Source organism: Dama dama, chromosome 13, assembly GCF_033118175.1.
Source record: "Dama dama isolate Ldn47 chromosome 13, ASM3311817v1, whole genome shotgun sequence".
In the NCBI taxonomy this organism is placed as follows: Eukaryota; Metazoa; Chordata; class Mammalia; order Artiodactyla; family Cervidae; genus Dama; species Dama dama.
This window is the reverse complement of record NC_083693.1, coordinates 56,807,110-56,826,024: the sequence shown is the minus strand read 5'-3', so window position 1 is coordinate 56,826,024 and position 18,915 is coordinate 56,807,110. Positions and strand designations below refer to the sequence as shown.

General features: G+C 35.8%; 1 protein-coding gene across 3 annotated transcripts in view; it reads left to right on the top strand.

Annotated features, from left to right (window-relative positions):
* SEC23A (SEC23 homolog A, COPII coat complex component) overlaps positions 1-18,915 on the top strand; it is a 65,656-nt gene that overhangs the window by 21,696 nt on the left and 25,045 nt on the right. For all 3 annotated transcript variants that reach the window (XM_061159196.1, XM_061159195.1, XM_061159197.1), the window contains exons 10-16: positions 782-905; positions 3,903-3,983; positions 5,822-5,911; positions 7,539-7,645; positions 12,313-12,466; positions 16,268-16,345; positions 18,013-18,174. In XM_061159196.1, coding sequence (XP_061015179.1) covers positions 782-905; positions 3,903-3,983; positions 5,822-5,911; positions 7,539-7,645; positions 12,313-12,466; positions 16,268-16,345; positions 18,013-18,174 — 796 coding nt within the window. The remainder of the gene's footprint in view (positions 1-781; positions 906-3,902; positions 3,984-5,821; positions 5,912-7,538; positions 7,646-12,312; positions 12,467-16,267; positions 16,346-18,012; positions 18,175-18,915) is intronic.

Here is an 18,915-nt window from a genome sequence, read left to right as displayed (position 1 = left end):
ACTAGCAGGGAGAACTGGGTAACTGGGGTAGGAAAGACACATATGTTCAATTCAGTTCAGTTGCTCAGTCGTGTCTGACTCTTTGTGACCCCATGAACTGCAGCACGCCAGGCCTTCCTGTCCATCCTCAGCTCCCGGAGTCTACCCAAACTCATGTCCATCGAGTCGGGGTTGCCATCCAACCATCTCATCCTCTGTCATCCCCTTCTCCTCCTGCCCTCAATCTTTCCCAGCATCAGGGTCTTTTCAAATGAGTCAGCTCTTCACATCAGGTGGCCAAAGTATTGGGAGTTTCAGCTTCAGCATCAGTCCTTCCAGTGAACACCCAGGACTGATCTCCTTTAGGATGGACTGTTTGGTCTTCTTGCAGTCCGAGGGACTCTTGAGTCTTCTCCAGCACCACAGTTCAAAAGCATCAATTCTTTGGCACTCAGCTTTCTTTATAGTCCACCTCTCACATCCAACACATATGGTACTGTGTACCCATTTGTGCTTTCTGAATTTTGTAATGTATGATGTATAACCTATTTTAAAAAGATTTTTAAAAAATTACTGAGGACAAATACAAGTGTTAGGGGCACTCAGGTACCCTCAGAATTGAGATTATTTGTGGGGAGGAATATTTTCATGTAATTGAGTTTTTAAAATTAATGTTAATAAGCACATTTTAGGAAGTATCTTTAAAATGTTGTTAGTAGTGTTGAGAAGTAATCTGCTTTTCTGGTTTTACCACATAGACCCAAGTACTCGCATCACATTGTTTCTTGTTCTTTTCATGCAGAGGATACATGGTAATGGGCGACTCTTTCAACACTTCTTTATTCAAGCAGACCTTTCAAAGAGTTTTTACCAAAGATATGCATGGGCAGTTTAAAATGGGCTTTGGTGGTACATTAGAAATAAAGGTAAGAGCTAAAACTTGACATGTGTGGTATGTTACTAAGAGAGAAATTTGTATGCTTGATCATAATTTTAAAATACCATCAGTCAAATTCAATATATACTTTAAAAATAGTGGTTATTTTACATTAAAACCTGGAGTTAGAGATTTTATTCACCATAATACTGTTCATTATTAAACATATAATGAAATTTTACTTGAGCATCCATAGATAATTGTTAAAATAAAAAATCATGTAAGTAAAATTTCCTTTGACTCCATTTTTTGTTTATATAGGGTTTAACTTTTTTTTTTTCTTTTTCTTTTTTTTCGGGGGTTTAACTTTTTAAGGCTAGGTATATCTCGTATTGGGGGCTTCCCTGGTGGCTCAGAGGTTAAAGCCTTTGCCTGCAATGCGGGAGATCTGGGTTCGATCCCTGGGTCGGGAAGATCCCCTGGAGAAGGAAATGGCAACCCACTCCAGTATTCTTGCCTGGAGAATCCCATGGATGGAGGAGCCTGGTGGGCTACATTAGTCCATGGGGTCGCAAAGAGTCGGACATGACTGAGTGACTTCACTTTACACTATACCTTGTATTGTTGTGCTTTGTAGGTACTGTTTTTTACAAGTTGAGGATTTGTGGCAACCTGTGTGGAGCAAGTCTATAGCACCATTTTTCCACCAGCACTTGCTTATTTTATGTCTCTGTCACATTTTGGTAATTCTCACAATATTTGAAACTTTTTCATTATTATTGCATTTGTCATCCGTGATTTTTGATGTTACCATTAATACCATAATTGTTTTGGGGCACCATGAACCATGCCCATTTAAGACAGTGAACTTAATCAGCAAATGTATATGTTCTGATCACTCCATCTGTCTCTCCTCCTCTTCTCAGGCCTTCCTATTCCCTGAGACACAATAATATTTTAAATTAGGTCAATTAATAACCGTGCAGTGGCCTCTAAAGCATTCAAGTGAAAGAAAGAGTCCCACATCTTTCACTTTAAATCAAAAGCTTACTGAGAAAAAAAAAAAAAAAAACATACTGAGGAAGCCATGTCAAAAGCCAAGACAGGCCAAAAGCTAGGCCTCTTGGCACCAAACATTTAGCCAAGTTGTGAAGGCAAAGGAAAAGTTCTTGAAGGAAATTAAAAGTACATGAATGATAGCAAAAAGAAGGTGAAATAGCCTGATTGCAGATATTTTTAGTGGCCTGGATAGAGGATAAAACCTGCTATAACATTCCCTTAGGCCAAATCCTAATCTCGAGCAGGCCCTAACTCTCTCCAGTTCTTGGAAGGCTGAGAGAGGTGAGGAAGCTGCAGAGGAAAAATCTGAAGCTAGAGTTCATTCATAAGGTTTAAGGAAAGTATGAAAGTGCAAGGGAAGCAGCAAGTGGTGATGTAGAAGCTGCAGGAAAATTATCCAGAAGATCTAGCTAAGATAGTTAATGAAGGTAGCTAATTAAAACAAGTTTTCAGTGTAGGTGAAATGGTCTACTGTAAGAAAATGCCACTGAGAACTTTCATAGCCAGAGAGAAGTCAGTGTCTGGCTTCAAAGGACAGTCTTGACTCTCTTGTTAGGGGCTAATGCAGTTGGTGACTTTAAGTTGAGTTAAGACTCATTTACCATTTTTGAAAATCCCTGGACCCTTAAGAATCTTCTCTCCATGCTCTTTAAGTGGAACAGCATAGCCTGGATGACAGCATATCTGTTTACTGCATGTTTACTGAATATTTTGAACCTACTGTTGAGACCTACTGCTCAGAAAAAAAAAAGGTTCTCTCTTTTTGTTTTTTCATTTATTTTTATTAGTTGGAGGCTAATTACTTTACAGAACAGACTTTTGGACTCTGTGGGAGAAGGCGAGGGTGGGATGTTTCGAGAGAACGGCATCGAAAAGGTTCTCTTTTAAATACTACTGCTCACTGAAAATGCACCTGGTACTCCAAGAGCTCTGATATAGATGGACAATGAGATTCATGTTGTTTTCATGCCTGCTAACCCAATATCCGTTATGCAGCCCATGGATCAAGGAGTAATCTCAACTTTCAAGTCATTTTTTAAGAAATATGTTTCATAAGGTCTTGGCTGCCATAGACGGTGATTCATTTGATGAATCTTGGCAGAGAATTCACCATTCTAGATGCCATTAAGAACATATTTGATTTGTGGAAAGAGGTAAAAAATATCAGCCTTAACAGGCATTTGAAAGACGTTTCAAGCCTCATAGGTCTCTGAGGGGTTCAAGACTTCAGTGGAGGAAGTAATTACAGATATAGTGGAAACAACTAGGGAACTAGAATTAGAAGTGGGGAATTAGAGCCAACTAGAATTAGAGCCTGGGGACTTCCCTGGTGGTCCAGTGACTGATACTGTGCTCCTAATGAGGGGGTCTAGGTTCCATCCCTGGTCAGGGAACTAGGTTCCACATGCGGCAAATAAGAGTTCATATGTTGCAACTGAAAGAAGTCACGTGACACAAGTTAAAGATCCTGCATGCTGCAGTAAAGATCAAAGGTCCTGTGTCTTGCAGCTAGGATCTGGCACAGTGAAATAAATAAATATATAAAAGAAAATGAAGCCTGAAGATGTGACTGAATTGCTACAATCTCATGATGAAACTTGAATGGAGAGGAGTTTCTTCTTAAGAATGAGCAAAGAAAGTGGAGTTTCTTGAAATAGAATCTGCTGCTGAAAATGCTGTATAGATTGTTGAAATGACCACAAAGGATTTAAAGTATTATATAAACTTAATTGATGAAGCAGTGACAGAGTTTGAGAGGACTCACTCCAATTTTGAAAGAAGTTCAATTAATGGGTAAAATGCTGTCCAACAGTGCTGCGTTGTACAGAGAAATTGCTTGTGAAAAGAAGAGTAATTTGATGCAGCAAACTTAATTGTTGTCTTATTTTAAGAAATTGCCACATATATCCAGAAAGCTCTCATTGAAAACGATGCTGATGTGGAGCCCACCAATATGGAGGGCTGACTGTATATTCTTATTTTGCAGACCTCAAGGGAAATAAAGATTTCAGGAGCTATTGGACCCTGTGTGTCTCTCAATTCTAAAGGACCCTGTGTGTCTGAAAATGTAAGTCATGACCTTTTTTCCTAAAAATCATTATTAGGGCAGATCCAATAGAGACCTGGGGTGGCAGTATGTAGCATTCCTTTTCAAAATTACTGTGTGGGCTGCTTTTCAGTAGAATGTGGTTCAGCTTCCATTGGTATACCTCTGTTTGTGGTTGTTCTTTCCACATACTACTTTTCCCATCTGTCCCTAAATTAAAACTTTTGCACTGTCACTTGTCTTCTATTTTTTATGCCTAAGTTATTCCTTGCCCCATTGTGCCTGGGGGAAAGAAAGCAACTACTACGATTTGGAAAGTTGGAGATTTCTGAAAATCAAAATTAATCCCATTTTTTTCATTAATAGAGGTTCCATTGGAGTAATTAAATTAGATTTAAGATTTTGAAAGTGAAAGTGAAAGTCACTCAGTCATGTCTGACTCTTTGCAACCCCATGGACTATACAGTCCATGGAATTCTCCAGGCCAGAATACTGGAGTGGGTAGCCTTTCCCTTCTGCAGCGGATCTTCCCAACCCAGGGTTATAACTCAGGTCTCGCACATTGCAGGCTGATTTTTTACCAGCTAAGCCACAAGCTGAATTAATTCCTTTCTTTACTGTTATTCCATCTAGGAGATGTATAAGGCGCTTTGAAATGGTAGAATCATGTAGCTGTGAAGAAAATGATGGAATAAAATACAAAGTGTGCAATCATCTTTGAAATGACACTTTAAAAATTAACTTTAAGCAGTTTGCATGGTAAAAATTTATATCTAAGATGTTTTCTTGGGAATTAGACTACTTAAATTACACAGTTCTGATCCAAAGAACCTGTATTCATATATGTATGTGTGTTAGTCACTCAGTCTTGTCCGACTCTCCATGACCCCATGGACTCTAGTCCACCAGGCTCCTCTCTCCATGGGATTTTCCAGGCAAGAATACTGGAGTGGGTTGCCATTTCCTTCTCCAGGGGACCTTTCCTACCAGGGACCTTCCCGACGGGATTGAACCCCGGTCTTCTGCATTGCAGGCAGATGCTTTACTAGCTGAGCTACTAGGGAAGCCCTGTATTCATATATGCGTATGTTAAATCACATGGAGAAGGAAATGGCAGACACGACTGAGCGACTTCACTTTCTTTGGGCTTCCCTGGTGGCTTAGATGGTAAAGCATCTGCCCACAATGCGGGAGACCCGGGTTTGATCCCTGGGTCGGGAAGATCCCCTGGAGAAGGAAATGGCAACCCACTCCAGTACTCTTGCCTGGAAAATTCCGTGGACGAAGGAGCCTGGTAGGCTACAGTCCATGGGGTCGCAAAGAGTCGGACACGACTGAGGGACTTCACTAAATCACTATCTCTTTAAGTGGGTTAAATCATTGGATAGAAGGATAATGTTAGTTGTAATTACTTCATTAAATTGAGTATACTTTTAATGTCTACAACATGAGGAACTTATGCTAATACTTTTATAATTTACTTAGCAAGGATTTGAATTACTTTTATTTGTGTGAAAACTGCTTAATTTTATTTCATGGCATATTTAAATGATCTTAAAAAAATCTTAGACATTTGACATTTATTGAATTGGTTAGAAACCTGAAGTAAATTTTTTCTCACTGGTATTTTTTTCTAGTTTTCCACCTTTATATATATGCATGTATGTGTGTGTGTGTGTATAGTGGTAAATTCCCACTCCAGTACTCTTGCCTGGAGAATCCCATGGACAGAGGAGTCTGGCAGGCTACAGTCCATGGGGTCGTAACAGTCGGACACGACTTAGTGACAAAACCACCACCACCACCAGAGATAAATTATATTCTCTAGCTTTCAAATATGCTGTGTTTTATTTTTACAGGAGATAGGAACAGGTGGCACTTGTCAGTGGAAGATATGTGGACTCAGTCCCACTACAACCTTAGCCATATATTTTGAAGTGGTCAATCAGGTATGACTTTTATATTTGAATATTGAAATGTATATTTGAAAACATAATTTAGGCCATGAGTATTTCCAGAGCTATGACCAAAAGCTTATTCTGTTTTGAAATTTTTCTTTGTCATTTTCTATTTCTCAAGGCTATACTCCTTGGTGAGAGGACATACTGTATAATAGAGATGTCAGGGAGAGCTGCAAATACCCAACCTTGGGCAACCCAGCTTTTGGTCTTTTGTTCTAAAACTGTAGCATAAATAAAATCTTAAATTCTGTTCTAGTTATGCATTTTTGTAGGTAGGTATCTAGTTCCTCCTAGGTGTCACAGGGTATATACTGATATATGAGTCCTTTTGAAAGAAAGTTTAAGATATCAAAATTTATAGAAGAAGATTGGAAGGTAAAGATGCCAGTATTTGGAAAGATATTTTGTTCTGCTGCAGGAGAACATTATCATATTAAAGAATGATATAACATATAAATATTGATATACCAGTAGTTATTGGGCATAAAATGAACTGTGAAGTATTAGTAGTGAGCCTTCCTAAAATAGATGCAGTAATTTTTCTTTAACTATTAGAATTTGTGAAAAAGATAGTGGCTTTTATTGACAGACAGTAACAACAACAGCAAAGCAAGAATGTCTGTTGTCAAAGGGCATGAAGAAAGTTTCCCTTTTGACCATCTTGTTTCTGAGGATTATTATCATATATTACTGTTGGTCTCTTCTCGTTAATGGTTTTCTGTTGGTCATCTGTTCATCATGTGGTTATCTTCCTAAAGTCTCTGTTTTCATCTTGTGTACCTAAGGGAGGAGACGTTAGCTCAAGTTCTTTTTCTTTTTTGAATTGTACTCAATTTAAAATGTTGTGTTAGCTTCAGGTGTACAGCCAAGTTATACATATGTATTTTTCTATTCTTTTTCAGATTCTTTTCCCTTATAGGTTATTACAAAATATTGAGTATAGTTCCCTGTGCTATACAGTAGGTCCTTGTTGGTTGTCTATTTTATATATAGTAGTGTGTATATGTTAATCCCAAAATCCTAATCCCCCACCCCAACCTTCCCCTTTGGTAACCATAAATTTGTTTTCTATGTCTGTGAATTTGTTTCTGTTTTGTAAATAAGTTCATTTGTATCTTTTTTTTTTTTTAGATTCTACATATAAATGATATCATATGATATACATGTTTCTCTGTCTCTCTTACTTAGTATGATTATATCTCAGTCCATCCATATTGCTATAAAAGGCATTATTTCATTCTTTTTTATGTTAGTTCCATTTCTTTTTATCCAGTTACTGTTAGGCAGAATTGCCTCACATATGCTTTTTTTTAATCTTTTAATTTCTTTACATTTCTCCCTTCATTTTGCTTTTTCATGTTTCTCTGAATTATGTATTACTTGAAATTGGTTTACTAGCTTGACTCAATCCCCTTTTATCCTGCATAATTTTTCTCCTCTCCCCAATCCATTTCTCTTTCATGTGGCAAATCACCATTGTTCTGTATGCCCTTGAAATAAGCATCCTTCTGATAGATTTTAGAATGAATTGTTAGTGCTAGGATATGCAATCCATGAGTGCATGACAACATTGTAATAGACTTTGCTTAGATTCTACTCTTTTATTTTTATGCAGCATAATGCTCCAATTCCTCAAGGAGGGCGTGGTGCAATCCAGTTTGTGACTCAGTATCAGCATTCAAGTGGGCAGAGACGTATACGAGTGACCACCATTGCTAGGAAGTAAGTTGTATTTGTTAGAGATTTAATTTATGTGTCATGCTCCCAAAATTGACTTCCTATTTTGAATGACATTTTGGAATGAAGTTAGTCTGGAAAGGATTCTTAGATGAGGTGAGTCAAGATGTGAATAGACTTTTGGTCTACTTTTGTCTGTCTTGGACTTGATTGTCTGGGTAGGAAGTGTTGGTCAGTATAAACTTAACCTGGTCTAGGTATGGTCTAGAAAATGCACACTGAAGGAAGGCATCATAGCTCTTCTTTTACTGAAATGTATTTAAATTCCAGCTTCATTTCTGAAAGCCATGAGACTGTTTTGGTGAGTGATGGACATGGCCTAATGTTTCAACAGAGTGTTGTGTTGGATGGCCTGTTAAATAGTAGAGGACAAGTATGTAGAGAGATTAGATTTATTGTCCTGCTATAATTTTGCTCTGACTTAAAATCCTTGAATGAATGTTAAGGGAATATATTATTCTTTTGAACAAAAATTGCCAATTGAGCTTTCCTTTATATTTGTTCAGATTTCATGCTACAAACTTTGAAGTATTGATTCTTGGCAAATAGGTCAATTTATTTATGCCCCCTCAACATATACACATCCCACCCCCACATGCATGTATAGCTTAATTTGGAATTCAAAGTATTTGCTTAAGGAAACAACTGAACATGTCAAATTGAGGGATAGTTTACAAAGCCACTGGCTCAGACTCAACAAAAATGTCTTAGAAGGCAAAGAAACTGTTAGTAACTTGTCCAAATTAAAGGAGACTAACGACATTACAACTAAAGCCAGTATGTGATCCTGAATAAAATCCTGTCCAGAAAATTTTTGCTGTAGGGACATTGTTGAGACAATTGGGGAAATTTGAATTTGGTCTGCATATAGGATAATAATATTTTATCAGGTTTTTTTTCCCTTTAACCACAGACTTTATTGTTTGAATATTTGCAGCTATTATTCTATACACAAATTTTAATTTCATACAAAAGTCTAAATTCCATATTGCTAGGTCACTTCACTTTCCATTTTATGCCAAATTTCCATCAAGAACTATTTCCCCAAATCCCAACCTCCAGATTGTGTGGCGGTGGTGTTGTTCAGTTGCTAAGTTGTGTCCAACTCTTTGCGAAGCCGTGGACTATAGCCTGCCCGGTTCCTCTGTCCATGAGATTTTCCAGACAAGAATACTGGAGTTATATCAGTGTTTAACTTCATTAATTTTGTAACTGGGGGTGTATAAGGGAGCTTTTTTGTTCTTAGGAGATACACACTGAAGTATTTAAGGAGAAGGTGATATATCTATCTTTAATTTACTCTCACAAAGTTTGGCAAAAGAAAAAGTATGTGTGTATGAAGGAAGAGAGAATGGCAAAGTAGAATGTTACAGGGCTGACAATTGTTTAATCTAGGTGATGAATATATAGATTATTCTACTCATTGCTTTTATGTTTGAAATATTCTTAAAATGAAAAGTTTTAAAAAGAGGTTAATCTTTCAAGAGAAAGGGAACTTTTGTTGTGAGAAATTTTTCATGGATTTACAGATCTTCAATTTTTTTTTGCATCGAATTTTTGAGGCCATTTGTAGAGAGATACCATGTGTGTTTTGGTGCCATTTATATCGTTGTGTCTCATCAAAGCACCCACTCCTTCAAATTAACTTATCCTGGCCATTTTCAATAATCAAGTCTTATTTTTTTCCTTTTATTTGTTAGAAATACGACTTTAGGGGCTGAGGCAAGTACATTTGTTAAGTGAATAAGCCATGTGAAAGTAAAGGACTTAAGTTCCTGAGATACAGTCAAGTTATCCTGTGTTGTATAGAGAAAATAGCTTTGATCTTGAAAGTTTGGTTTGAAACTAGTGGTAAGAATCATAGTGAAGGAGTATTGAAAATACAGAAGACAGATTTTGCAATGTGAACAAACCCTTTAAACTTTAAGAATAAAATTTTAAATTTATGGTTAAATAACTTTAGGTAGTAAATTTGTATGTGTTTGCTTGCTAATGTATTTTTCACTGTTGAACCGTTATGTTTTCAGGAGAAAAATGTTTCAACAAGTGAATATCATGGTCGTACAAGTTGGGGAAATTGCCATTTAAAACAATTTTGCTTTTGAGAATTCTGTGGTGGTCTAGTGGTCCTAACCATTGGTACTTCAACTGCTGTGGGCCCTGGTTCACTCCCTGGTTGGGGAACTAAGATTCTGCAAGCCCTGCTGCATGGCCAAACAAACAAGCAACAGCTTTGGTTTTAGTTCTATGTTATTTTTTTAGTTAAAAAGTAATTAAATTAAACCATTAGTATAATCACTAATTGTTTAAATTGTGCTAAAAATAACCTTTAAATCACCAATTCTTATTCCTTTATTCATTCTCATTGTTTTCTGCTTCTTGGTATTTCATTAGACTGAGATAATCTATGGCTATAAGTCACCTGGAAAATATTAAACAATTATTTGTCTACTTGAAAAAAAATTAAAAGCAAGGGAAGAAAGAAGAATTTGAGTGTTGCTGCCTGAGTTTTCTTGGGATCCCTTCTTAGAGCTCTGAGTCATATAAAAGTGGTTCAGCTTTTCACAAAGCTATAAGTATTGCCAGAATTGCTTAAAGTGAGGTACTTTAGGAACAGGATCAGCTGAAGTATTAAAAAACTCTGCCTGTGGAATGTTAGACAAACAAAAGCTATTGATGGGTCTCCCCTTTATCAGCTTGACTGGATTAGATTTATAGTGCAAGTGAGTTTAATAATTTGTGCTATCTTATATATAATATCAAATGAATCACTTAGACTAAAATTTTACTTATTATTTTTGATTGTTTTATTGTGTCAATATGGAGAGAAAAGAATATATAATAATTTTAATTAGATAATTTTTATTACTAATAATTGAATTAAAGACCAATGAGAAAAAATTCTGATATTTTATTCATTTTCCAGTTTAGGAAATGGTAATTATTTAGTCTGGGAGAAAACTTTATTTTTTGCATTTCCATTTTTCTGTTTTTATAAGATTGAAGAAATGAATTTTTAAAATCTAATATACCAACCCATGTCAGTGCAGTTCAGTTCAGTCGCTCAGTCGTGTCCGACTCTTTGTGACTCCATGGACTGCAGCACGCCAGGCCTCCCTGTCCATCACCAACTCCTGGGGTTTACTCAAATTCATGTCCATTCAGTCAGTGATACCATCTAACCATCACATCCTCTGTCGTTCCCTTTTCCTCCTGCTTTTAGTCTTTCCCAGCATCAGTCTTTTCAAATGAATCACTTCTTCACATCAGATGGCCAAAGTATTGGAGTTTCAGTTTCAGCATCAGTCCTTTCAATGAATATTCAGGACTGATTTCCTTTAGGATGGACTGGTTGGATCTCCTTGCAGTCCAAGGGACTCTGAAGAGTCGTCTCCAACATCACAGTTCAAAAGCATCAATTCATTGGTGCTCAGCTTTCTTTATAGTCCAACTCTCACATCCATACACGACTACTGGAAAAACCATAGCTTTGACTAGATGGACCTTTGTTGGCAGAGTAATGTCTCTGCTTTTTGATATGCTGTCTAGGTTGGTCATAACTTTTCCTCCAAGGAGCAAGTGCCTTTTAATTTCATGGCTGTAGTCGCCATCTGCAGTGATTTTGAAGCCCGCAAAAATCAAGTCTGTCACTGTTTCCACTGTTTCTTCATCTATTTGCCATGAAGTGATGGGACTGGATGCTATGATCTTAGTTTTCTGAATATTGAGTTTTAAGCCAACTTTTTCACTCTCCTCTTTCAGTTTCATCAAGAGGCTCTTTAGTTCTTCTTCGCTTTCTGCCCTAAGGGTGGTGTCATCTGTGAATCTGAGGTTATTGATATTTCTCCCAGCAATCTTGATTCCAGCTTGTGCTTCATCCAGTCCAGCATTTCTTATGATGTACTCTGCTTATAAGTTAAATAAGCATGGTGCCAATATATAGCCTTGATGTACTCCTTTCCCGATTTGGAACCAGTCTGTTGTTCCATGTCCAGTTCTAACTATTGAATTTTCCACAGTTTGTTGTGATACCAACCCGTGTATCTGTGTGCATACACACACAGATAGTTATGCTGTTATTTTTATGTGTAAAGATCTTAATGTTTTAAGGAATGTGTTTGGAAATCTGCTGCTTCTGTGGTGGCACTAGTGGTCAAGAGGTTGCCTGCCAGTGCAGGAGACATAAGAGACATGGATTTCATCCATGGATCAGGAACATCCCCTGGAGGAGGGTGTTGCAACTCATTCCAGTATTCTTTCCTGGAGAATCCCGTAGACAGAGAAGCCTGGCGGGCTGTGGTCCATGGCGTCGCAAAGAGTTGGACAGCACTGAAGCGCCTAGGCACATGCAGTTATTTTAGAGGATTTTATTAGGTTTGCATGTATTTTTCTGAAAAACAGTGAGTACTATACTGAAACTACTATTAGTGATTTTTTTAACCTGATTTTTCTAGGTAATACTGGAATTTTGAAATATTGAAGTAATTTTCTGTATCTTTTAAATTTAAATCTGTGTATTCCAGTCTATACATGAGGAAAAAAAAAATCTCTTGTAAAGATCAAAAAAAAAAAAAAAATCTGTGTAATAGCCAACTAAGGTATCATGAACATAATAATTTAGCAGAAATTCTGTGTTTTCTTCTTGTTTTTAGCTGGGCAGATGCTCAAACTCAGATCCAAAACATTGCTGCATCTTTTGACCAGGAGGCAGCTGCCATTCTTATGGCTCGGCTGGCGATTTATAGAGCCGAAACTGAAGAAGGTCCAGATGTGCTTAGATGGCTAGACAGACAGCTCATCAGACTGGTAAGAAATAAACATACTGTTCTAAATCGGTATGCATTTATTTATGGTCAATATTTTCTGATAATTTTTTCAAAGGTATTTGACAGTGTAACTGAAGGACTGTGTGAGGGACTACTGATCAAGTTGCTGAGAAAGGCATAGTAATGAATAGTAGAGTTCATTGATCTCTTCCAGTAAATGAAAATGCCTTTTTTCCTTAAAATGAAGGAGTGACAGTTATATAACCTATTATTATTTTGGGGGACTGATATCAAATTAATTCCCAATTTAATTGCTGTATTTGTTTTTACTGTATTTTTGCATATTTTCCTCCACTGCTGTGGTTTTAATTTTCTGTTTTTATTTTAGTGGAAGTTTGAAGAGAAATTAATTAGGATATAAAAATTATACACATTAACATACAAAACTTAGACAAGTCTTTATTATCTGTATCTAGGCTACCAAAGTATATGTTAGTAAACTTATTAAGAATGATAATTATACTTGGGCTTTAACGTATCAGGAACCCATTACTCTCCTTATGACCTAGAATGCCTAGTTAAGTTCTGTTCTTAATGCTTCCTATTTACTCAGCAAATTCTGGCCTATAATTCCCTTGAAAGTACTTCTTCAATTCTTCCTTGAGTTTGGAAACTCTATTGAGAACTCTCTTTGCTAGGCTATCAAACTTCTTTTTTTAGCAGGAAGTTTTTGTGTTCTTTGTCTAAATTTTCATGTATATTTAAAACATTATTGAGGGAACTTGTATTTGTTTAATAAAGTTAACCATTTTTGTAGCATCATCCAGTGCTTTCATTCTTTCACTTTCGAGGGCATTTTTACGCTGGTACCTCTTTGTGAAGAAAACAGTGTTATGACAACATCAGCCTGTCTTTTTTTGACAAGAGTCATAAAACCTCTCTTGGAGCCAGCCATTAATTGGACACCATCAGTACAAATGCCAGCATAGTTTCTCCAAGGTAGACTTCGGTTTCCATTTAAGAAGATCAAAACTTTAAATATGTTTTTGCCTTTTGCTTATTTAGGGCAGCAGAAAAGTCCTCTGGAATTTCACTGTCATTTAGCAACTTGGCATGACATTGGTGAAATCTGTTGACTTGTTCGCTTGAATAGGGAAGCTGTTATTTTTCAGCCTATTATACAGACCTCTTCAACATCATGTAACATGTCATGAATGCATTCATTTTTTTATATTGTTTTACAATGGAACCTTTTTAATTTCTCAGACTTCATCTTATCCTAGCATTTTTACTTACTGTAATTTTACATGTGGTCATTATTAGGTTCTTATTCACTGTGTGACTTTTACTTTTCTAGATAATAAATTTTGCTTTGAAATATCTTGTTTCCTGAGCTTTTTCACTGATTGTGACTATGTAATTTTAACAAATGCTTTACTGCTTTGAGAATCTAAAAGCTGTTTCAAGTAATCAGCACATTTATTTGTTATATGGTTATGATTTGTAGTAAAGTACTTTTTCCGTTTTGCTGGAGCTATCACTGCATTTGTAGGTTATGACATATGACATAAAATTGAATAGTACAACTTGGGTTATCAACCGGTGTAAAACCCACTGATAAGTAGCTTTCAGTGTGAAGCTGGACTTTTTCTGGTATACTGATGGGACCAGGCACTTTAGTTGTGCTGTTTTTAAGGAGGACTGCTTCCGTTATTACTATATTCTTATAGAGGTTAGGCTTTGACCCTTTGGGTCCATTTATGTGGCTGGCTTTGTGCATAACTAATTGCTGAATTAAAGACTAAAGTTTTTACAAATGTTGTTATTTTCTCCAAGAAAATTGTGTTACTGTCGGTTTATTTGCCCAGTCTTACTACTACTAAATAACTCAAACAGTGGATCTTTGATATACCTCCTTTTTGCTTCAGTTTTTTTTTCTTTTTTTCTCATTTGTTGTAGTGTTCTGTTTGGGTTGTAAATAAGAACTACTCCTCACAATTCCAGTAATTAATGCTAGGGCATTTGAGTGTTCAATAAAATTTTTAAAAGTAACCCAAAGATTAGAGATTTATGTTTGTGTATATTACACAAAGTTTATATTGTCATCTGTGGCATAGGCAATATTTATAAAAAAAATAAGTTAATATGTATTTAACTTCTGGATGAAAAAGGACTTTAAATATGAAACATATAATCAGGAGCCATTAAATAAAAATATTAAAAGATTTGTTACATTCAAATGAGACAAAAGTCTGTGTGGTAAAAATACCAGTAGCACAATTTATTACCAACATTGTTACATGTATGGCAAAATGTGAAAATTTTCATATATAAGAGCTATTGCAAATCAGTAGTATTTGGGTAAAAGATAAGCAAAGGTCATGGACAAGGAATTAGCAAAAGAAGGAATGCAGTGACCAATAAAAATGAAAACGAAAAACATGAAAAAGTTACTGATCTTCTAATAAAATCAAATGATGTGTGACATACTGGCGTTTCTGAAGAATCTTTTCAATGTGTTTGATGTTCTGGATCTCAAGTATATTTTATAGTTTAGACCAGTCCTTCCGGGAGAACTTTCTACAACGGCAGAAATGTTCTGTTATTGGCACTGTCCATTATGGAACTACTACAGACATGTGGCTCTTGAGTACTTGAAATATGGCTAGTGCAACTGAGAAGATGGATTTTAATTTAATTTTAATTAATTTAAATTTATCATAGCTAGTGGCTTTTCATATTGGACAGTGAAAATTATTATCCTAATCTATAAGTTTCATCAGTGAAATGTCACTAGGGCGCATTGATGTCAGAAATACTTATTCCCAGATACCAAGATGTATTTTCTGAGGATTAGTGCTGCAACTGCAGCTTTTTTATCCTTTGGATAGCTGTGGTTCTGAAATGATTTTTCCTGAAAGCCAAAGATGTGATCAAACCAATTATGCCTTTTATGTGCTCTTTATGGCACAGATAGCTACGTAAATGATTTAGTTGAACATTTTAGGCTACAAAAGCCCTGTACTACTTTCAGCAGTGAATCTTTTGTTACTTTTTGCTTGTTATTTTTGCCCTTGATTATATGCAAGTACTACAGATGTCGCCAGGAAGTAGACCAGTTACATAAGTACTATAGAAACTTTTCAGGTCAGAGACTTTGCTGAAGAACAAAGAGGAAGCTACCATTTACTGGTGCTTAGTGTCAGCCATTGTGCTGAGCACTTTCTCCTGTGGATTATCTCAGTTATTCTGACGCCTTTTGTTATATTATCATGGAGAGTTTACTTCCCTATTGCTAGAGTATGTGTCTCCTTTATTGTCTTTTAATTTCTGCCTTTGTGTTCTTTGTTTACTGGTTTACCTGTTTATCTTGATTTTCTTTTCCTCAGTAGCTCTTTCTTTTTGGTATTTTTTCGAGTGTACCCAATTTTATACCATCATTTTGCCTTTAGAGCCACTATGGTATCTTGACAGTACATCTTTCTGTCTGTAGACTATTGTCTTTTTTAGGTAGGGTCTTAGGGGGCACATATTGAGCTCTTCGGGCCATCATCCAGAGCTCTTTATTTGCTATCAGAGACACTTAGTTTAAAAAAATTTAGACACTTTTAAGGTGAGTTGTTCTGCACTGAAGCAAATATATTGTTTGCTTCCAAAATTCAAATTTCTGTCTTTTTTTATAATCATTATCTTGGTAAGTCTATAAATAATATCCCAGTTTTATCCTGTGTCAAGTATCTGCCTCCTAAAGAGAATAACTTTTTAAAAATAGAAAACACTTAGGCAGAAGTTTTAGCTCTGTGCCAGAGAATGTATTACTAACAAGTTTTATTTTATTTAGTGTCAGAAGTTTGGCGAGTATCACAAAGATGATCCAGGTTCCTTCAGATTTTCAGAAACTTTCTCCCTTTATCCACAGGTGAGTAGACAGGAGATCTGTGTTCTTAGTGTTGATAGTAGCGTTGGGTCTCACTTTTCCTGTTGCCTTTATTACTCATCTTACAGGATTATTCTTTTGGTTAGGTTTTAAGTTTTGAGATAGCTAAGAAAATAGTATTATGGTTGAATAGTTAGTGAAAAGTAAGTAGCGTTTTTATGATAACCTTGCATATAGCATTTATTTGTGGTGAGTAGAAATTTACACCAGAACCTTATCGGGGAGCACAATTTGGTATGAAGCACATTAGCTTTCCATCTGATAAAAGGGATCTAACTAATTGCAGTACTGCCAAAAGGAAATAATCTTAACAATCTGCTAGTCTTATGGTATCATTGCCTGAGGACAACTTTATGGCGACATCCCAGATAAATAGAAGAGAACCTTTATCTTACAGAACCTTTCTACTTGGATAGTGGAGTCTGTCTGTTGTTTTGGTAGATATTCTCAAAAATATAGGTTTGTATGATGAGTAATAGAGATAATATTTATTCAGCTGAGTATATACGAAGTGCAAGTAATTTAGGAGAATAAAGATGGTTGACATGGATTCTGTTTTCAAGGAGCTTTCATTTTGAAGGATGAGATCTGAAATATATGTAAACAATGCAGAAAAGAAAGTGAGATACAACACTACAAGAGAGACACAATATTTAAAGGAAACTTTAAAGAATCCTTCCAAATGGATTATTTGGTATATCTTTATGGAAGAAGTGGTATTTTATTTTACCTTAACCTGGAAGGATGATTAATATTGAGATACAGAAATTCAAATTTTTGCTTTGTTTAAATCTCCGACCTTCTTTTCAGAGATACTCTTATTTTTTGAAAATACTTTATTGATCTGTAACCTAGAAACTCCATGTTTATAGGGGGAGACTTCCCCAAGTCTCTGGTTGAGATTTTGGAGAATTAGAATAAGGCATTGTCTTAATGGAGAGGGAATGGCTACCCACTCCAGTATTCTTGCCTGGAGAATTCCATGGACAGAGGAGCCTGGCAGGCTATATATAGTCCATGGGGTCGAAAAGAGTCAGGTACAACTAAGTGACTGTCACTCACTCACTTGTCTTAAGGGAGGCAACCCTTTGTGTTTTGAGAATTCTCGGACCTCACTTCATATCAGAAAATAGTAAGGGAATTGAGGGCATTAGTCTAAGTTATTGTTGTTTAGTCACTAAGTCGTGTCCAACTCTTTTGTGCCCCTATGGATTGTAGCTCGCCAGATTCCTCTGTCCTTGGAATTCTCCCGGCAAGAATACTGGAGTGGATTGCCATTTCCTTCTCCAGGGGATCTTCCATCTCAGGGATTGAAACTGTGTCTCCTGCATTGGCAGGCGGATTCTTTACCACTGAGGCACCAGGGAAGCCCTTAGTCTAAATATTTGACTTAGATCCAAACAAGGGGTTTTTGTCCCTAGTCTTGTTTTTCTTTTGAGTCATCTCTTTTACTTTTTAGTTGTTGTTGAGTTGCATTTTTAAGTAACTGATAAATATCATGGGTAAAATTCTGAGAAATACAATTTAGAATGTTCTTATTGTAAGTTGTTTTTTTGTATTAATGGTTGTAATCAAATGTGTTCATAGTAATAAACTTCTGTTGCTGTATTAAAATCAGTAAAAGCTATCTTGCATGTTTTATCTTGTAGTTTATGTTTCATTTAAGAAGATCTCCTTTCTTGCAAGTTTTTAACAACAGTCCTGATGAGAGTTCATATTATCGTCACCACTTTATGCGTCAAGACTTGACCCAGTCTCTCATCATGATTCAGCCTATTCTATATGCTTATTCTTTTAGTGGACCACCAGAGGTAAGGGGGTAGAAAAAGAAATTGGTTTTGTTACTGTGCTGTGTGCTATTAAAGTAAAACAACTAGGTCTTTCTTGAAATATAGTTATTAAATGTGAGAATTTAATTCAAGCATGAATATCTTCTTATTCATATATACTCTTAATATTTATGAGTGTTTATGCTAGATAAAATGCTAGGCTATATTAGGAAATTATTAAAAAATAAACAGCTATAAGAGACTTTTTATTTATTTAAAAAAATTTTTAACAGACTTTTTAAAAGATCATTTTGTCTAGTCATTTGGTTGATAAAAATCCTACAGGGCTCATGACTAGTCTTATGTCTTTACCAGTGTCTGCAGGTGATGTTGGTTCTATAAACTGTATTCCAGAGTTTACTGTCTGACAATTAGGGCATTCTGTCTAAACAAAGCCTCTTGTTTAATACAGTCCCATTATCCTATATTCTTTTGGAACATAAGATACAGTTGATTATAAAGATATATACTCAGAAAAATGATAAAGCTATCCATTTTGCCTTTTTAGCAAACTGTCCCAATTATTTTAACCTATTTTCAAATAGATAGTTTTTCTGTTTCATGATTAAAACAATTTGTTCACTTAAAAGTATGTAATGACTATATTTGAAAATAATAACTTTAGGAAGGGTCAGTATAAAGAGAATATAATATCTATTGATTAATGATCTCTAATGCTGCCTTTATTCACTTTTGTAAAAAAAATGGTGGTTAAAAAGTTAT